The sequence below is a fragment of the Lepidochelys olivacea genome (genome assembly GCF_965140295.1).
Source record: "Lepidochelys olivacea isolate rLepOli2 genome assembly, chromosome: 10".
Classification (NCBI taxonomy): domain Eukaryota; kingdom Metazoa; phylum Chordata; order Testudines; family Cheloniidae; genus Lepidochelys; species Lepidochelys olivacea.
In genome coordinates this window covers 55,341,519-55,357,057 of record NC_140420.1, presented here as the reverse complement: position 1 = coordinate 55,357,057, position 15,539 = coordinate 55,341,519, and the positions used below count along the sequence as shown (strand labels likewise).

At 40.5% G+C, this 15,539-nt stretch overlaps 1 protein-coding gene across 1 annotated transcript in view; it reads right to left on the bottom strand.

Annotated features, from left to right (window-relative positions):
* The window catches only part of MTMR10 (myotubularin related protein 10), a 67,707-nt gene that overhangs the window by 3,865 nt on the left and 48,303 nt on the right, over positions 1 to 15,539 (bottom strand). The window contains exons 6-15 of the mRNA XM_084641463.1: positions 14,896 to 14,986; positions 11,020 to 11,179; positions 9,915 to 10,002; positions 9,685 to 9,773; positions 6,689 to 6,819; positions 6,209 to 6,278; positions 5,568 to 5,638; positions 4,579 to 4,748; positions 2,237 to 2,407; positions 293 to 475 (exon numbers count right to left, since the gene is read on the bottom strand). Of these exons, the coding sequence (XP_084497589.1) occupies positions 293 to 475; positions 2,237 to 2,407; positions 4,579 to 4,748; positions 5,568 to 5,638; positions 6,209 to 6,278; positions 6,689 to 6,819; positions 9,685 to 9,773; positions 9,915 to 10,002; positions 11,020 to 11,179; positions 14,896 to 14,986 (1,224 nt within the window). The remainder of the gene's footprint in view (positions 1 to 292; positions 476 to 2,236; positions 2,408 to 4,578; positions 4,749 to 5,567; positions 5,639 to 6,208; positions 6,279 to 6,688; positions 6,820 to 9,684; positions 9,774 to 9,914; positions 10,003 to 11,019; positions 11,180 to 14,895; positions 14,987 to 15,539) is intronic.

Here is a 15,539-nt window from a genome sequence, read left to right as displayed (position 1 = left end):
CTATGAAAAAACTCTGAGGATCTATGAAACAATATGGATAACGGTGTTAATCCAAAGCACCTTTATATCACACAATAGCTGCAGTCATGCCATAAGTCTCCCTTGTGTCGGCAGTAAGCCCAAGCATACCAGAGACTGCATTGGAAGCCATATGGCCCAACACTCGAGAGAAATTCATTTTTAATGCCTTATCTATAGGCTGGGACATCAAGCAATAATGGCGTTGTAACTAAGCTGCTAAAAGGAGAAGTCCACTGGCAGACGTTTGATTTCAATGTATTTCTGTTATTACCTTTGTTCGTTTAAAACTTTTCACAGACCCATTTTGTACACATGGTGCACTCTTTCCAATATACCAGGGGTTGTGAAAGAGCATGCAATCTCTTGTTGTAAACTGAAGAGACCAGTCCCAAACAGAAGGAAATTTTAGGCCTTTTTCATCACCCAACTGGATGTTTTTGCTTATAGCGAATTCCTGCAAGAAGGAATATTCAGACATGTTAAAAACAAACTAATTTAATTACTTACAAATCTAATTATTGAATGCAGCTCAGAGAGCAGGGGGCATGGCTTACAGTGTGCATGGCTGTAGACCAAATGTCAAAGTATATAGGGCAACCAAGGTGACCACTGTGGAGGACAGAAACAAATCCTGGTTTTTAAGTGGCTGGCAATGCTCGGGCAGAGCTAATGTTTAGTTGATGATAACCACATTTCCATAATTTTTAACGTTTACTTGCTTTTAAAAAATGAAACTTCTAATCTTTATTTCTATGAATGTATGTGTTTGAGAAAACAACAGGAGAGGTGGGGGAAAGCACCGAGAGAACACTGGTAAGTATTTACAGTCTTAATTCTAGGTTAAAAGAATTTCGGTTTTGTGTTGGTGTATATTAGAATTTACTTGCACTGTTCTAAGAGTCTTTGATTCTTTTAAGCAGAGTCATAATTGTAGAAGAAAAGGAGTACTTGTGGCACCTTAGAGACTAACCAATTTATTTGAGCATAAGCTTTCGTGAGCTAAAGCTCACTTCATTGGATGCATTCAGTGGAAAACACAGTGTGGAGATTTATATACATAGAGAACATGAAACAATGGGTGTGAGCTGTAGCTCACGAAAGCTTATGCTCAAATAAATTGGTTAGTCTCTAAGGTGCCACAAGTACTCCTTTTCTTTTTGCGAATACAGACTAACACAGCTGCTACTCTGAAATTGTAGAAGAGTTGTCCGAGGATATGTCTATACTACCCGGATCGGCAGGCAGCGATCAATCCAGGGGGGGATCAATTTATCGCATCTAGTCTAGACGTGATATATTTACCCCCGAGAGGTCTCCCGTCGACTCCGGTACTCCACCACCACGAGAGGCGCAGGCAGAGTCGACAGGGGAGCATCAGCAGTCAACTCACTGCAGTGAAGACACCGCAGTGAGTAGAGCTAAGTATGTCGACTTCAGCTACGTTACTCATGTAGCTGAAGTTGCGTAACTTAGATCGATCCCCCCGCAAATGTAGACCAAGCCTGAGAAACATTTAGGTCTCCTGGTTTTTGTCCTACCCTTGGAGAGGCATGTGACAAACTGTTCTTTACCCTGCATGCAGTGTATACAAGTCACCCATTTTTGTGTGTGCTTCCTCTGAAGGTTGGAATTTTTTTAGATATCCATCATAGGCCCTTTTTAGGTTGAAGCACCGCTGTTCTCTCTTTCTGAATGAATAGTACTTGATCACTATTACTCAGACTTTTAGCATTCTTTTTGTAAAGCTGTCATTGGGTATTTTTAAATAATTATGTGGCCCTGTCACAAGAGATTTTAAAGTTTGTCTGTAGCTTTAAATACCATCCAAGTCACTGTCTATCATACAGATGAAAGGAAGCTGCACACAAATCCCATTGCAAGTATGCAGCACTCTTATGGGAGTATGAATGAAGGAAATGATGGAGCACTTAATAACAATGCTCTTACAGAAATAAGGTGGGTTTCCTCCCCCATAGACCATTTCCATTTTCAGTATACGCAAAGAGCATTGCAGGGACAATCTGATGAGCACTCATCTTGCGTTAAATATTTTTGCTCAATGTTTTTCTTAAAAGCTCATGTTGCAATTGTCACATCATTTTGCAAAAATGAATGAATGCCATTTAGTTTAGATTGTGGTTCCCCCTCCCCCAAGACAGACTCAGGCCTAAGATCAATTATTTTAAACGTAAGGGTAACACTTCTGCATACTCACAGTGCTCTGCTTTACTCGCTGGTGAGGACAGTTGAAAAGGAAGGTGCCAAACAATGAGATCCGTGTACTATCATACAATATGGTCAAATATGTTTCAGAAAACTCAAAGGCTGATGGATATTGTTCTAGCAGTTGCCAAATCGAGTCCAAAAACATCAAGAACAAGGGAGACTTAAGAAGAAATGGACAGTAATTAGAAGTAACATAATCTTTGCCAAAACCTTACCAACTTGTTACCCCCAACATCCTCATCAGAGTAGCTAATTTAGTATGCTCCTCATAGGGAAGAGACGTTTGTATCTAAAAAAAAATCACAGAATCTATAATACAAATACCCAATACCCACGTTTAGCATTTTCACCCACATAATAAGAGAATAGATGATTACATAAATCAAATAACTCAGAAAACTGTAGTAATGTAAAATGAAATGACAGGTTGATTTCATGTGCTGCCCAACGAGTGTAGGTGGTACAAAGGAATTATAGTGTCAACATCATCTCCAGACTTAAATAAATACCAAATTTTGTGAGTGGGGGGGGGGAGGAAATATTTTGAAGATTACATTTTCTCTGTCTGTGTTCTCATTTAGACGCAGATTTAAACTGTTACTTGTACAATCAGAAACTCTCTCTGTAACAAAACCACAGGAAGACTGTGACCTGTAAATTATAGTACTTGGAAAGGGGAGGCCTCTTTCCAGCCACATTTAGAATCGTGTCTATTTTCATATTTCAGTTGAAATGTAGCTTACAAAACAAATGACCCTTCTTTGCTGAACTATGAAGGAAGAAAAGATGGTTGGTTTCTTTTTAATTTTAGAATGTGCTCTGTAGCCATAAATTAACACTCAGAGCAGCCACTCCAAATCTTTGTAATAATTGTATGGGTTGTGGGGTTGCAGATAAATTAAGATGAGCTTAATGATATCTGGAGTAGCTTAAACTATCTAAAAATCTAACTGAATATTTGGGTTTTTTGCTACTCTACCTTGGTTATGGGCTCAATGCAGGAACCATCTGGTAAAATTGCATGGCCTGTGCTATTCAGGAAGTGAATTAAATGATCATAAATGGCCCCTTCTGGCATTAAAACCATTGATTCTGTGAGTCATAAAAAATGTTAGTTTCCATTAAAAACTTTAATGAGGTCAAAATATACTACAGAAAGAAAAAAACTCACAGGCGGAGAGGAAATTCCAATAGGCATTTATATATATTTTTTCAGCTCTAGCAATATTTTTATTAACTTTTTCCTTTCAGATATTTCCTAACTTTTTTTTGCAGAGTGAACCAAGAATCATCTCAAAAGAACATCTCAGTGGATCATAATTACAAAACACGCTTGCTCCAAATACAGCAATCCTATGCATGACAAAGTATTAGGAAAGTAATGAATGTTTTCTGTCTATAGTGCAATGAGTGTCTGGAAAGAAGTTAACTGGGCTGTCTCTTTCTGCTCTTTGTTTTTTCAACCTTTCGCAATCTCATCTGCTCTTCTCTCCCATTTCCCACATTTTCTTGAGGCTGGGTTGTCTTTTTTCTATTCTTTTGCCTAGCTGCATTATTTCCTTTGCTCCTAGACATGTTCTTTGCTGCTGCTGCATGGCAGCTCTAGTCCTGCTGGTGGCTCCAATCCCTGAGGGTGTTTTATTTTTATTCTCCTTAAGTGCCACCCCAAGAGACTCTGTTAGATTGGCTACTCTTTGTTTCCAGCTGCTTTTACAGGCCTCCAGTCTCTTCCTTGCAGTGTAGAGCCTGGAATACTGTCGAAGTGTCTGAAAACCACCAAAGCCAGGTACCATGTCGCCATCCACCAATTCTTGAACCACCACCCAGTGAGCCATAGATTGCAATTTGAAAATTGCGGAACAGACTATGTACTTTGCTTCACATTCCTCTTTATCAGAAGGGTATTGTGATAATTGCAGCAATAACCACACACTGGTCTGGCTTTGTATGTAAAAAAGGGCGTGAGGAAATTAACAGGTGCTCTTGAAAAGAGGCTCCTGAGATCCTTGCTGGGTCAAAGTCTTGGAACCCAATGGTTTAATTATTGTAAAGCATGAGATAAAATAGACTTGAAAAGGCTTACTCTAACATGATTATAACATCAATATCAACAGTGGCATTTGATTTCACCCAGTGTGTTAATGATTTTTACACAACAGTTGAGGATAAAAAGGACATTCATCTGATTAATGATTATTCTTTTTTTATACATTAGTTTCCTGTCTTTAGAAAGTACTGAAAAAATTCACATTAAGATTTTGGACATTAGCTTATGGGGTCAAGTCATTTCATTGCATGCATGTGATCTTGCTATCAATACAACATAGTTACCTCTTTATCAGCTCTTTTTAAGTGGTTACACCTATCTAGAAACTGATACCCTGCCATGACCCATTCCTTCTGTATCAGGCTCTGAAATCCAACAATTGTCCGAAAATAGGGATCCAGCATTACTTGAATGAGGGAGGCTACGAAACAGCTCAGGTCCCGCCCTTCGTCCTCTGTGGAAAACATTAAGAGCATTTGAATATATATGTATGTATAATTAAAGAGATCAGAGTGCAGAAACTGGTAATTCAGTTTAGTGTTCTACTTCTAGTGAATTTCAAAATACACTATCTCGAGACTGTTGTGTTTCAGTATAGTCAAACTTTATCTCAGTGAGCCTCACACTATAGTTAAGATTCCCAACTATATACACCACTGATATGTGAATAACCTGCTAAGTGTTTGTCCAAAAAACCAGATGCCTACCATTTGAGATGGGCTGAAATGGCGGGAGCCCAAATTAATGGAGAGCTTCCAAACTCTCTTTTAGACCTAGAGGTACTCTGAACTGGTATGGAGTACTATTTTAAATACCATTTCTGGCATTACTACCTCCAGGAGGAGGTCAACGAATCAGAGTCAGAGTCAACGAATCAACACTGCCCAACACTGAAATAATTCTTAGAAGTAGCATATGATCTGAGGAATGACCAAGACAACATCACATGCCAAGATAATGTAGCTAGAGTTGATAAACATTCTGATCTACAAACTCACTGGTCTACAATTTTGATTTGATCACATCAGAGGCGCTTTATCAGAGAAAAAAGAGGGGGGGGGGGAATATTACCAGGTACTATTGGCTATGTTCCAGTCGAGGTACAGTCAACTACGATCAGTCAATTTAATTTTATTAAATTAAAATATTTTAAATCTGTGCCTTTCAACATATCAGTAAAGTATACAGATCACAAATGTAGTTTACCAAACCATGCTTTAACATTCCAACCTACCAATTATGACAATTACAACATGCTATACAATTATATTACCTTGCAGAACTACTGAGACATGCTTACTGTCCATCATATATACAAGTTCAGCGGAATGCTTAAGGAATGATCTAGGCAAAAAGAAAAAGTAGTTTAATTTAACAATTAAGACTACAGATATTGCACATTTTCTAAGAAATTAGGACAGGCGTTTCAAAAATACTTAAGGGATTTAGGAGCACAGATGTCATTGACTTTCATTGAGATTTATGCTCCTAAGTCACGTTGGCACTTTTGAAAATCTCAACCCAAGTCTAATATATACTCAAGTAATATAAAAACCTCAACTGTTTCCGATAAGATTGCAGTACCACAGAAATACCACTCTGAATTGTACATTTGTCATGGTGCCCATTATCGTCCTAATCCTGCGAAGATTTGTGTGTGTGCTTAGTTTTTAGGATACAAGTTCCACTGAAGTATTTAAAGTTAAGCATTCACTTATGTCTTTGCAGGATTCAGCTGCACACACAGACACAGAATGTTTAAGTGTGTAAATCTTTAGAATCCCTGTATATTTATCTCATTAATTGTACCATATACAAATTCCATCTGTATTTGTTTTATTGCATATTTACACTGGTGAAAAATTAAAGACACATTATTAATGATTACTGTCTAGTCATAATATTTGTACGTACCTGACATACTCTAGCCAACGAGTATTTTCCAGCGAGGATAACCATTTCTCTTCCGTTTCTTCAAAAGGTTCTGCAGCAAGAAGAGTAGGAATGTCTGGGTACATTTTTAAATAGCCATTTACTTTAGCTAGTTTTGTTAGCAAGTTAAATCAATAGGCTATGCTGCCCATAATTTTCCACATAATTTTCCATTAAATCTGCAGTTGAAGGCACTTGGTACTCCATCCCTCAGAAAAGCACACAATTTGATGTGCTTACCTCATGCTTGATTATACCCACGTCTCAAAGAGGAGTAAGAGAATGTAGATCTAAAGAAGCTATATTATAATATACACACATGAACACACTTTGTATAGATTTTCAATTCCAGGTAAGTTAGTTGCTTCCTAACAAAGTTTGACACACTGCTTTCTTGAAACCATATCCGCCAGTGCCTCAAAAAAACCACACCACCAGAAGAATGATGATATTGTGACTTACCATTAACGCATAACTGTTTAAGTTTGATAAACGCAGCCTGGATTTCCTGGATATTGGGCAGGCACTTGTCCAAATCTGATTTGTGAACATCACTTCTCTGTGGATGACTTCGAGTTATTGCATTACAAATCCTAACAAAAAAAACCCCCAAACTGTATTATTGGACATGGCAGAAAGCTTTTCAAATTAAGTTCTTTAGAATATAGATAAGCGTAAGCAACTGAAAGCACTTAAAAATAGGTGCACAGTTTCTTCTTTTTAAAAAAAAGGTTTTCCTTGTAGTTACAAAGGCAACTAGCTTACATAGCAAAGCTATTTGCTCAAACAGCAAAATGGAAGAGCACAAACATCTGATTAGCATTCAGCTATAATGCACATCATGCATTTTTGGTCATTTGGAATGCTATGTGGAGGCAGAATTGTTAACACACATTTCAGAAACATTCAGTTCCCATTATTGTTGAGACATGAGCTAAATTAATTTGAAAAATTGAAAACAATATCTTGTTAAAGATCTATAAGAAACAGCTATCATAGACAGCAGTACAGAAGTGGTAAGCAACAAAGCCTTTAGGCCAGGGGTCTCAAACACGTGGCCTGTGGAGTTATTTCCTGCAGCCCGCCATAGCTCCCTTCACCCCCGTGCCTCCACCCCCCACAAGCGCATTGCATCCCCGCTCCTCCGCCTAGTTCCCAGCGCTTCCCGCTGCCAAACAGCTGTTTGGTGGCGCTTAGGACTTTCCAGGAGGGAGGGGGGAGGAGCAGGGACATGGTGCGCTCAGGGGAGGAGGCGGAGACGAAGCAGGGCTGTGGTGGGGATTTGGGGAAGGTGTTGGAATTGGGGCAGGGAGGGGGTGGAGTTGGGGTGGAGACTTTGGGGAAGGGGTTGGAATGGGGCAGGGAAGGGGTGGGAAGAGGTGGGGCAGGAGCGGGGCCTCATGGAAGGGGTGAAGTGGGGACAGGGCCGGGGGCAGAGGGCGTGGCTTTTGTATCTTTGTATGAAAAGGTGTCAGTGATGCAGCTCGGGCTAATGTACCAGTCCTCATGCAGCCCTCATGGTAATTTGAGTTTGAGATCCCTGCTTTAGGTGGTATTCAACTAGGTGGTAATTTCTTGTAATATAGTCCAGTGTATGTGAGGTGAGACCTGGCCTAGTGATATGCGAATAGGACTGGAAGCCTAAACTCCTCAGTTTAATCCTGGTTCTGACACCAGCTTTCTCTATAGCAGGGGTAGGCAAACTTTTTGGCCCGAGAGCCACACCTGGGTGGGGAAATTGCATGCAGGGCCATGAATGTAGGTCTGGGGCAGGGGATTGGGGTGCAGGGGGGAGTTTGGGGTGTGGGAGGGGGTGCGGTGTGCAGGAAAGGGCTCAGGGCAAGGGGTTGAGCGGAGGAGGGGTGCAGGGTGTGACAGGGGGCTCTGGGCAGGGGGTTGGGGTGTAGAAGGGGTGCAGGGTGCAGCAGGGGGGCAGGGTGCAGGCAGGGGGCTCAGGGCAAGGAGTTGGTGTGTGGGGTGCAGGACGGGTTTGGGGTGCAGGCTCCGGCCCGGTGCAGCTTATCTAGAGTGGCTCCTGGGTGGCAGCAGCGCGCACCAGGGTCAGGGGGCTTTGCGCGCTGCCCTTGCCTTCAGGCACCACCCCCCACAGCTCCCATTGGCCAGGAACAGGGAACCACCCCCAGTGGGAGCTTGGAGGGAGGTACCCGCAGGGCGAGGGCAGTGCGTGGAGCCTTCTGCCCACCCCTCCCCCAAGGGCCGCAGGGACATGGTGCCGGCCGCTTCCGGGAGCGGCATAGGGCCCGCAGCGCCTCAGGGGTGGCAATCCCGCGGGCCGAATCCAAAGCCCTGATGGGCCAGATCCGGCCCGCGGGCTGTAGTTTGCCCACCCCTGCTCTATAGCCTTGAGAAAGGTACATAATATATAACCCTCATTTTACAGTCAGGGAAACTGAAGCAAATAACATAAACATTAGGTAATGTTGCAGATGAAAAGCTATGATTCAAGTATTATGACTATCACTTGACCACCAAAACCCAAACAGTTGAAGTAAAAGTTTGAGGGACATTGTATCTCAGTTACAAAAGCTAAATAACTGATGATCTATATTCAATTTTCAGCGTTCTATAGCTCTCAAAATAGCTATGATACAAAAGCAGCATATAAAAGTGTATGCCAATAGAGATGCTGACTAGAAGCCCAACCTGCTTTTTATTTAAATGTATGGCTTTGTTTTTTCATATATATATTGAGAACAATTTTATAATCAAGTGAAATAAAAATATGCTAACAGTTGCAACAGAAGGTCTACAAAGTCTTCCAACAAATTAAAACACAGAATAAAAAAGATACCAAACAAATGACCTTGCAAGCTGGTGTGAATTTCTCCAAGGTACTAAGGTACACAGAAAGACTTAGGTGCCTGACTATCACTTCAGGCACCTAAATCCCAGAGTCAGGTCCCACTAGGATTCAAAAAACCCTGCTCAGCTGACTACACTCGCTTGGCCACTAAATTTTTACAGTCAAAGCTATCTTAGCACTTATGTTTCTGCTTCCGAGTGTGGCACTGTAGCCCCATGCCTGATATCTGGACATCTAAGGCCCAGCATGATGCAAAAACTAGGGAAATACAGGCATTCCTCCACCTAACTCCTCTCTGTGGCCTGATCTGGCAAGGGTGCTCACAGCAAACCTACCACACTGGGTGCCTATAGATGAGCTTACTCAAAATGGTGTGGGGGAGAGGAGGAGGAGCTCCCTCAACTTTTAGCTCAATGGTTGGGGTACTCACATGGGATGTGGGAGACCTTCGGTTCAAGTACCCCCTATACCTGAGAGGGAGGACTGGAATCTGCAACTCTTATGTGAGTGGGCTACAGGATATTCTGATTTGGGGCTCCCTCATTGCAAGTATGAAGTATAGTATCCCATACAGGCACTTTTTGCCTCATATTATACATGTCTGGTTAAGAAATTATGCTAGGGTATTGTTTACCTTTGATCTATTTTTCTTTGTTGCAATACATCTTTAATGTTGGCCATTCTCACAAGAGCACTCCCATTAGGGTGATTCCAGCACCAAAGCTAACAGAAAGAGATAATTTGTTAGTATTGCCTGACAGCATGAGAATTTCTACATAGAGTACACAAACCATATTCATTCATACACATATTACTGTCATGAAGATTGACAGTGATCAGCAACAGAATAAAGTTGACACTTACGGGCATTCGTCTTCCAATAAACGAGTAAGAATAGAGCTTTAGATCTTGATCTGCTAAGGAAGATGGGACTACAAAGTATTCTGGAAGGCTGGGGGAGAAAAATACAACACAGATAAGTCATTTTTCTTTCAGGTGTTTTATCTACTTTTCTGGAAATAAAAAGGATACAATCTAGAAGCTATAACAAGGAGTGTCAGTGCCTAATAACCCATGTCACAGAATGACAATCCAAGTTATACAGGATACATTTTATCACAGTTTAGCGATAACAATGCTGACTGCATGTGCCTAGCAAGTCACTCATGATACTAGCACTTCTGGTATTATCGTGGATGGGCCACTCACTCTTAGGTCCCACCACTGCAACTGCTTGGATACTAGGAGGAAAAATAAAACCTACAACCTTTGCACTCTGTCCTTGGCTGCAGCAGTGTATGTGCTGGGGGAAAGGGCAAAGAGGGACATAAATCTCCCCACCTCTAGCCAAAACATCTAAAAGCATGCCAAAAAAATATGGCCTGAACAGGAAGTCAAATCCACAGTACAACTTGCTGCACAGGTGGTTTACCAGTCTTAGTGCTGCAGTGCACCAGCCCCGGATGGAGACCAAAAGCAGGCCACTGAGATAAATGGGTGTACAGAAGCACTTCAGCAGCAACAGTCAGTGCTAGTCAGACTGATCTCATTATTTTACTTGTTTCCTGTTATAAAACTTCAAATCTTGCTAATATTTCTTCTACAGGCATGCACATTTGTGTTAATTTAAACAATAAGAATAGTTTGTACCAGAAGGATAAAAACTATAAATACAATAAAAACAAACCTTGGATTTTTTTTCCATGTCACTTAATTTGATATCAATACATTAGTTAGCCTTGGGATCCACAAGATAGTCAAGTTGCTTTAACTCTGGTGGCATCTCTTCCAGGAGATTGTCTTACAGACACCTTTACAGAAAATTTTGAACCTTTATGAACACTCATCTCTCATCAGAATACAGCTGTTTTTTTCCTAAAAGTATCTGATCTCTCCGAGGGCTACCAGAACACCAAAGTGATGCCAGAGTCAAATTAGCTTGTTTTTCTCATTCTTTGTTCAAACTTACCAAGTAGATATCATGTAACCTTCATTGACTGAACAAACTCTCCATTCTGATGCGCCTGTTCTTTTGATTTCTCTATCCCAATCAGAGTAAGTTTCAAATAAAGGAGTCTGTTGACTGCTGCCCCTGCCCCTGCCTCCTGGGTCTATTCCATTTACTGTTGCTAGGAAAAGGAAAATAATCAATGCAAGATTTTAAAAAACATCCCTTTCAACTCTTCGTCATGCAAATTGCTATAGTGCTATCTCTTCCCACACAAAAGTAGGTGAGTCTCTCTATTAGAAGGGATGTTGCCACTTGCAAGATTAACCAGCAGTGGTGCTGTTTGGTAATATGCAAGAGTGACAAGTATATCTTTACTCCTGTTTCAACAGAGCAAGCAGTGAAAACCTGTACTGTGTCAGTTTCTGCAAAACAGAGGCTAAGGGATAATGGAAATTGGAAACAAAAGTGTCACATTAACTCCTGGGGTCTCCCCTTAAATATGTTAAAACTACACCCATATTACAATATTTAACTGCTACAATATACTACTCTTTTTTTAAAAGAGGGAATTCTATGTTAAAAGTTAGAAGTTAGTTATTCTTGTAGCTCAGTTACCATCCGCCACTAAAAGTAAAGATTCTGAACACAGATTGGCTATTATTGAGTCCTAACCCTTCCAAGTCAGGGCTGCCTTATTGTCCTTTCCACAGTTTCAACAGTTTTTCTTTAGGGGTTGCTTTCTAGGCCAGCTATTTCGTTCAGACAGGAAAGATGTGGAAGAGGCTGTTAATTATTTTTTGGTGTTAACACAAAGACTACAGTAAAAACTGTTTAAGTCTTACTAACCTATCACAATAAATTACTCATCCTGATGGGATATTATGTAGAACAGCCTTAGTTCTACGGCTAGAATGTTTTGGCATGATACTTAGTCAAACTCAGCTGTTCTCTCCTTATATGACAAGAAGGTGGTCAACCATGCTCAGTGGAATTACATTTTGTTTCTTGAAACTGAGAGTTAATTTGATTTTAGTTGTAAATGAATGACACAAATTTAGCCCCAGTTATATAATCTGATCTATATGTGCAGCCTCTTTTGCCTATAATGGGAGTCTGCAAGGGCATAAGGATCTGTCCAAGCAGATCAGACTGCAGGATTATGGCCATATCATTGCCCCTGTAAGTCTTTGCCTGCTGTTTATACACCAACAATTTAATCTTTTTAGTGGTACTGAAGCACTCTCTCCTTTTACGCTTTCCAGAAGAAGCCTACGCCAAAAATCAAGATAGAAGTGGTATTAATGCTCCTAACGGGTATTCAATTAGCACCCAGTATACAGTTATTTAAACAGGCCAAAGCTTTAATCCTCTACCAATTCTCTTATTATCTACGTATACACAAATTTCTAGTATGGCAGTCACCATGGTATCTTTTATGTAAAGTAAATAGGTTGGCGGAGGAGGAAATTGGGATTTAACCCCTGAACAAATGGCACCTCAAAAGCTAATCTGATGGTTTCTTTTTTGTTGGTTTCCAGATGGCTTAAAGATATTTAAATTAGAATTTAACATGAAAAAAGTTATGTTCAAGAATTCATACTAAAGCAGTCCTTTTAAATTTCTCTCATTGCCATAAAAATAATGCTGATGCCCAGATAATTTGTTTATGCTTTCTCTTTTTATTTCCTAAATGTTTTATAAAATAAATAGGACATGAACAAGTTCTTGTAGATCTGGTCAAAGTTTGAGATTAGGTCATAAATTAAGATTATTTGATAACCTCATCCTATCATCATCTATCACAAAAATCATCACACAGCTTGATACCAGTAGTGACAGTCTCTATCGAGTAGGCCCAAAAGTGGAACAGCAGGAGATGCTATAGGCTGGGCACTGATGTGCACTGACAAAACCCTGCAAGGAAGCTTACCAAAATGTCAGGCCAGTTCTATTAGTCCCATTTTTTAAAAAGCTCCATATTCACCCACACACTAAAGACAAAACATAAAACATTAAGAATCCTGCAAAAGATTTGGAACCAGATTTTCAAAGATAATTAGGTGCCTAGAGATGCAGACAGGCAGTTAGTGGGATTTTCAAAAGCGTCTGAGCAGGTTAGGTACCCAACTCCCAATACATTTAGGAATCTGGCCCTTTGCTCCCAGTATTTTTTTTTGGGAGGGGTGTAAAAGGATTGGGAGGGAATTGGGGGCACTTCAACTTTTACTTGAATTCGGAACAGGGAAATATATATACATGCAATAATTCCCACCCACCCGCCCCTTTCATGATTAAAACTCCAGTAGTTTCGGGGAAGGCAAGAAAAAACACTCAACTGTGTGATTTTCGTACTGTCTTTTCACAGTAGGAAATACTAATATTTTTAATACATGTGGTAAAAATGCACTGAGGAGAAAACATAATGCAATATGACCCATATGTTCTTCTGTGCAAAAGCAAAGAGAAGGGGAAGAAATAATGGACAAAGACTGCAGCTTCCATTGTCCCTGGGGACTGGTAGGGGTGCAGAGTGGGTAGAGTGCAGTGCTGGAAAGGGACAAGAGGACTAGGGAATCCCAGGCATGACCACCACAGAGCACGCCTCACTATATAGTGGGATTTCCCCCTCTGAAGTACTCTTCAGTCCCCCTACTCCAAGCCACTGCCACGCAGCAAAACCACTATCTTTGCTGTCACTGGTTCACTGTAATGCTACAGGGGCAACATTAGCACACTGCTTATTTCACCCACTTTGTGCAGCTCTTCCACTGGCCTTTTCCTTTCCCATGTGGCACAAGGATATTTCCTGGAGGAGGTAAAGGTGGCTCTAAGGAGATTGTGGTGGACTCAGCATTTTGTTTATCTGCCTCCCCCTCTCCAGTTCCCAGCTGTGATTTTCTCTAAAAATTTGCTAATTACGGCACTATGCAGCTGGAGGAACGATGTGGACCTTAATTAAGTCCCTTTTTATATAACTGCCCATTTTCAAGTATCTCCAACTTGCACCCGTAACATATGAAACTCTCCTGGTGTACGCACACTGGGCTTATGCAGGCACATACAGAAATGAGCAAACTCTTCTTTTAAGCATGTTTGAAAATTTGGATCCGTAATTTCATGACATTCATTCAGTTTCTGTAGTAGGTAGATCATTTATTTCTAATGCAAATGGCAGAGTAAATAAAATGTTCAGTGCTACTGAACCACATCTACAGCACTTTCCATATTTGCAGGCTTACTGTGATGGAATTTGTAGCTTTTAGCTGTGTATTGGCTGGGGAACACTAAGCAGTGACCTTGCAGTGTTACACTAAAAAATCAAGTTCCAAAGGCATCTTTTCCAAGCTTACCTAACTGACAAGGTTCAGTTGGAGACTGGCCTTGAGCAGAGAGGGTGTGCTCCAACTCAGCAGGGGTGGTGGAAGATTTGAGTGGGAGGTTATACCTAGTAAGCCTCTAGGAAAGGAGGTATGAAGTCCCAAGTTGCACAAATCCTCCTGCAATACCACCAGAAGAGACACTTATTCCCAAGAGAAGGGCAGGTAAACAAACCTGCCTGAAGGGGGATTATCTAGGTGTCCAGAGTATCAATACAGACACACACTAGAAGGATTTAAGGATGGAATGAGCAATAATGGTACTCATGCTGGTATGGATAGTTTTGTTTTGGATAAAGATAAGATTGTTTTGTTTTTGATAATGCATTACCATCACACTGATTAATTTAAACACAGAAAGTAGGGGGCTCTGGTGCAATGTTAACTAATTTAAGTGACATTCCAGAGCAAACTTCAAAACACTCTTGCCATTGCTTTTGGCTAAAAGTAGCCAGACCTTCTAATATTAGAACACGTGCACATATTACAGAATAGAAAAAAATATTTAAATGGTTACCTGGATTATGATATTTTTTCCCAACATATTCAAATGCAAAGAGGAGCTGGAGATCTGTCGGCTGGGAATAATGCGCTACTGCAAGGCACACCTAGGAAATCATTTGGTTTTTAGTGTTCAGCGTTATTGAATATAAAAGTACTTTAGTGTAAGAATCAAAACTGTATATAAAAAAAGGAGTTATTACCAGGAATTATGGCACTGTAAGAGTATAACAAAAGACTGTATTAAAAAATGGTCTGATGTAATATTGCCAGATTTGACTTGAGAGAAGGACTTATGATATATTTTGATATTTGGTTAAATTGGCTAATATTTGCTGGAGAAGAGTCATAGCCGTCAAGATAGGTGAACTTTTGACCTTACATAAAGAGTGACTTGAAGTTATAGACTGATTTTACTAATATAATTTCTTAGTGCTTTAATAGGACTTCGTTTTTAGCAGAAAGGTCAGCCAGCTACAGGAGTCCCCGCCAAAATTCTCAGTATATAGACAGCAACATACAGGCAGGGGATGTGAACTACTAAGCTGACGTGTAGGTGTCTATGTACAAACAGGAGGGGAGTAGACAGAGGAAAGAGCACAATGGGGCTCCATTCTTGGTTGGTCCTTAGGCACTACTATAACAATCAAATCAAATCAA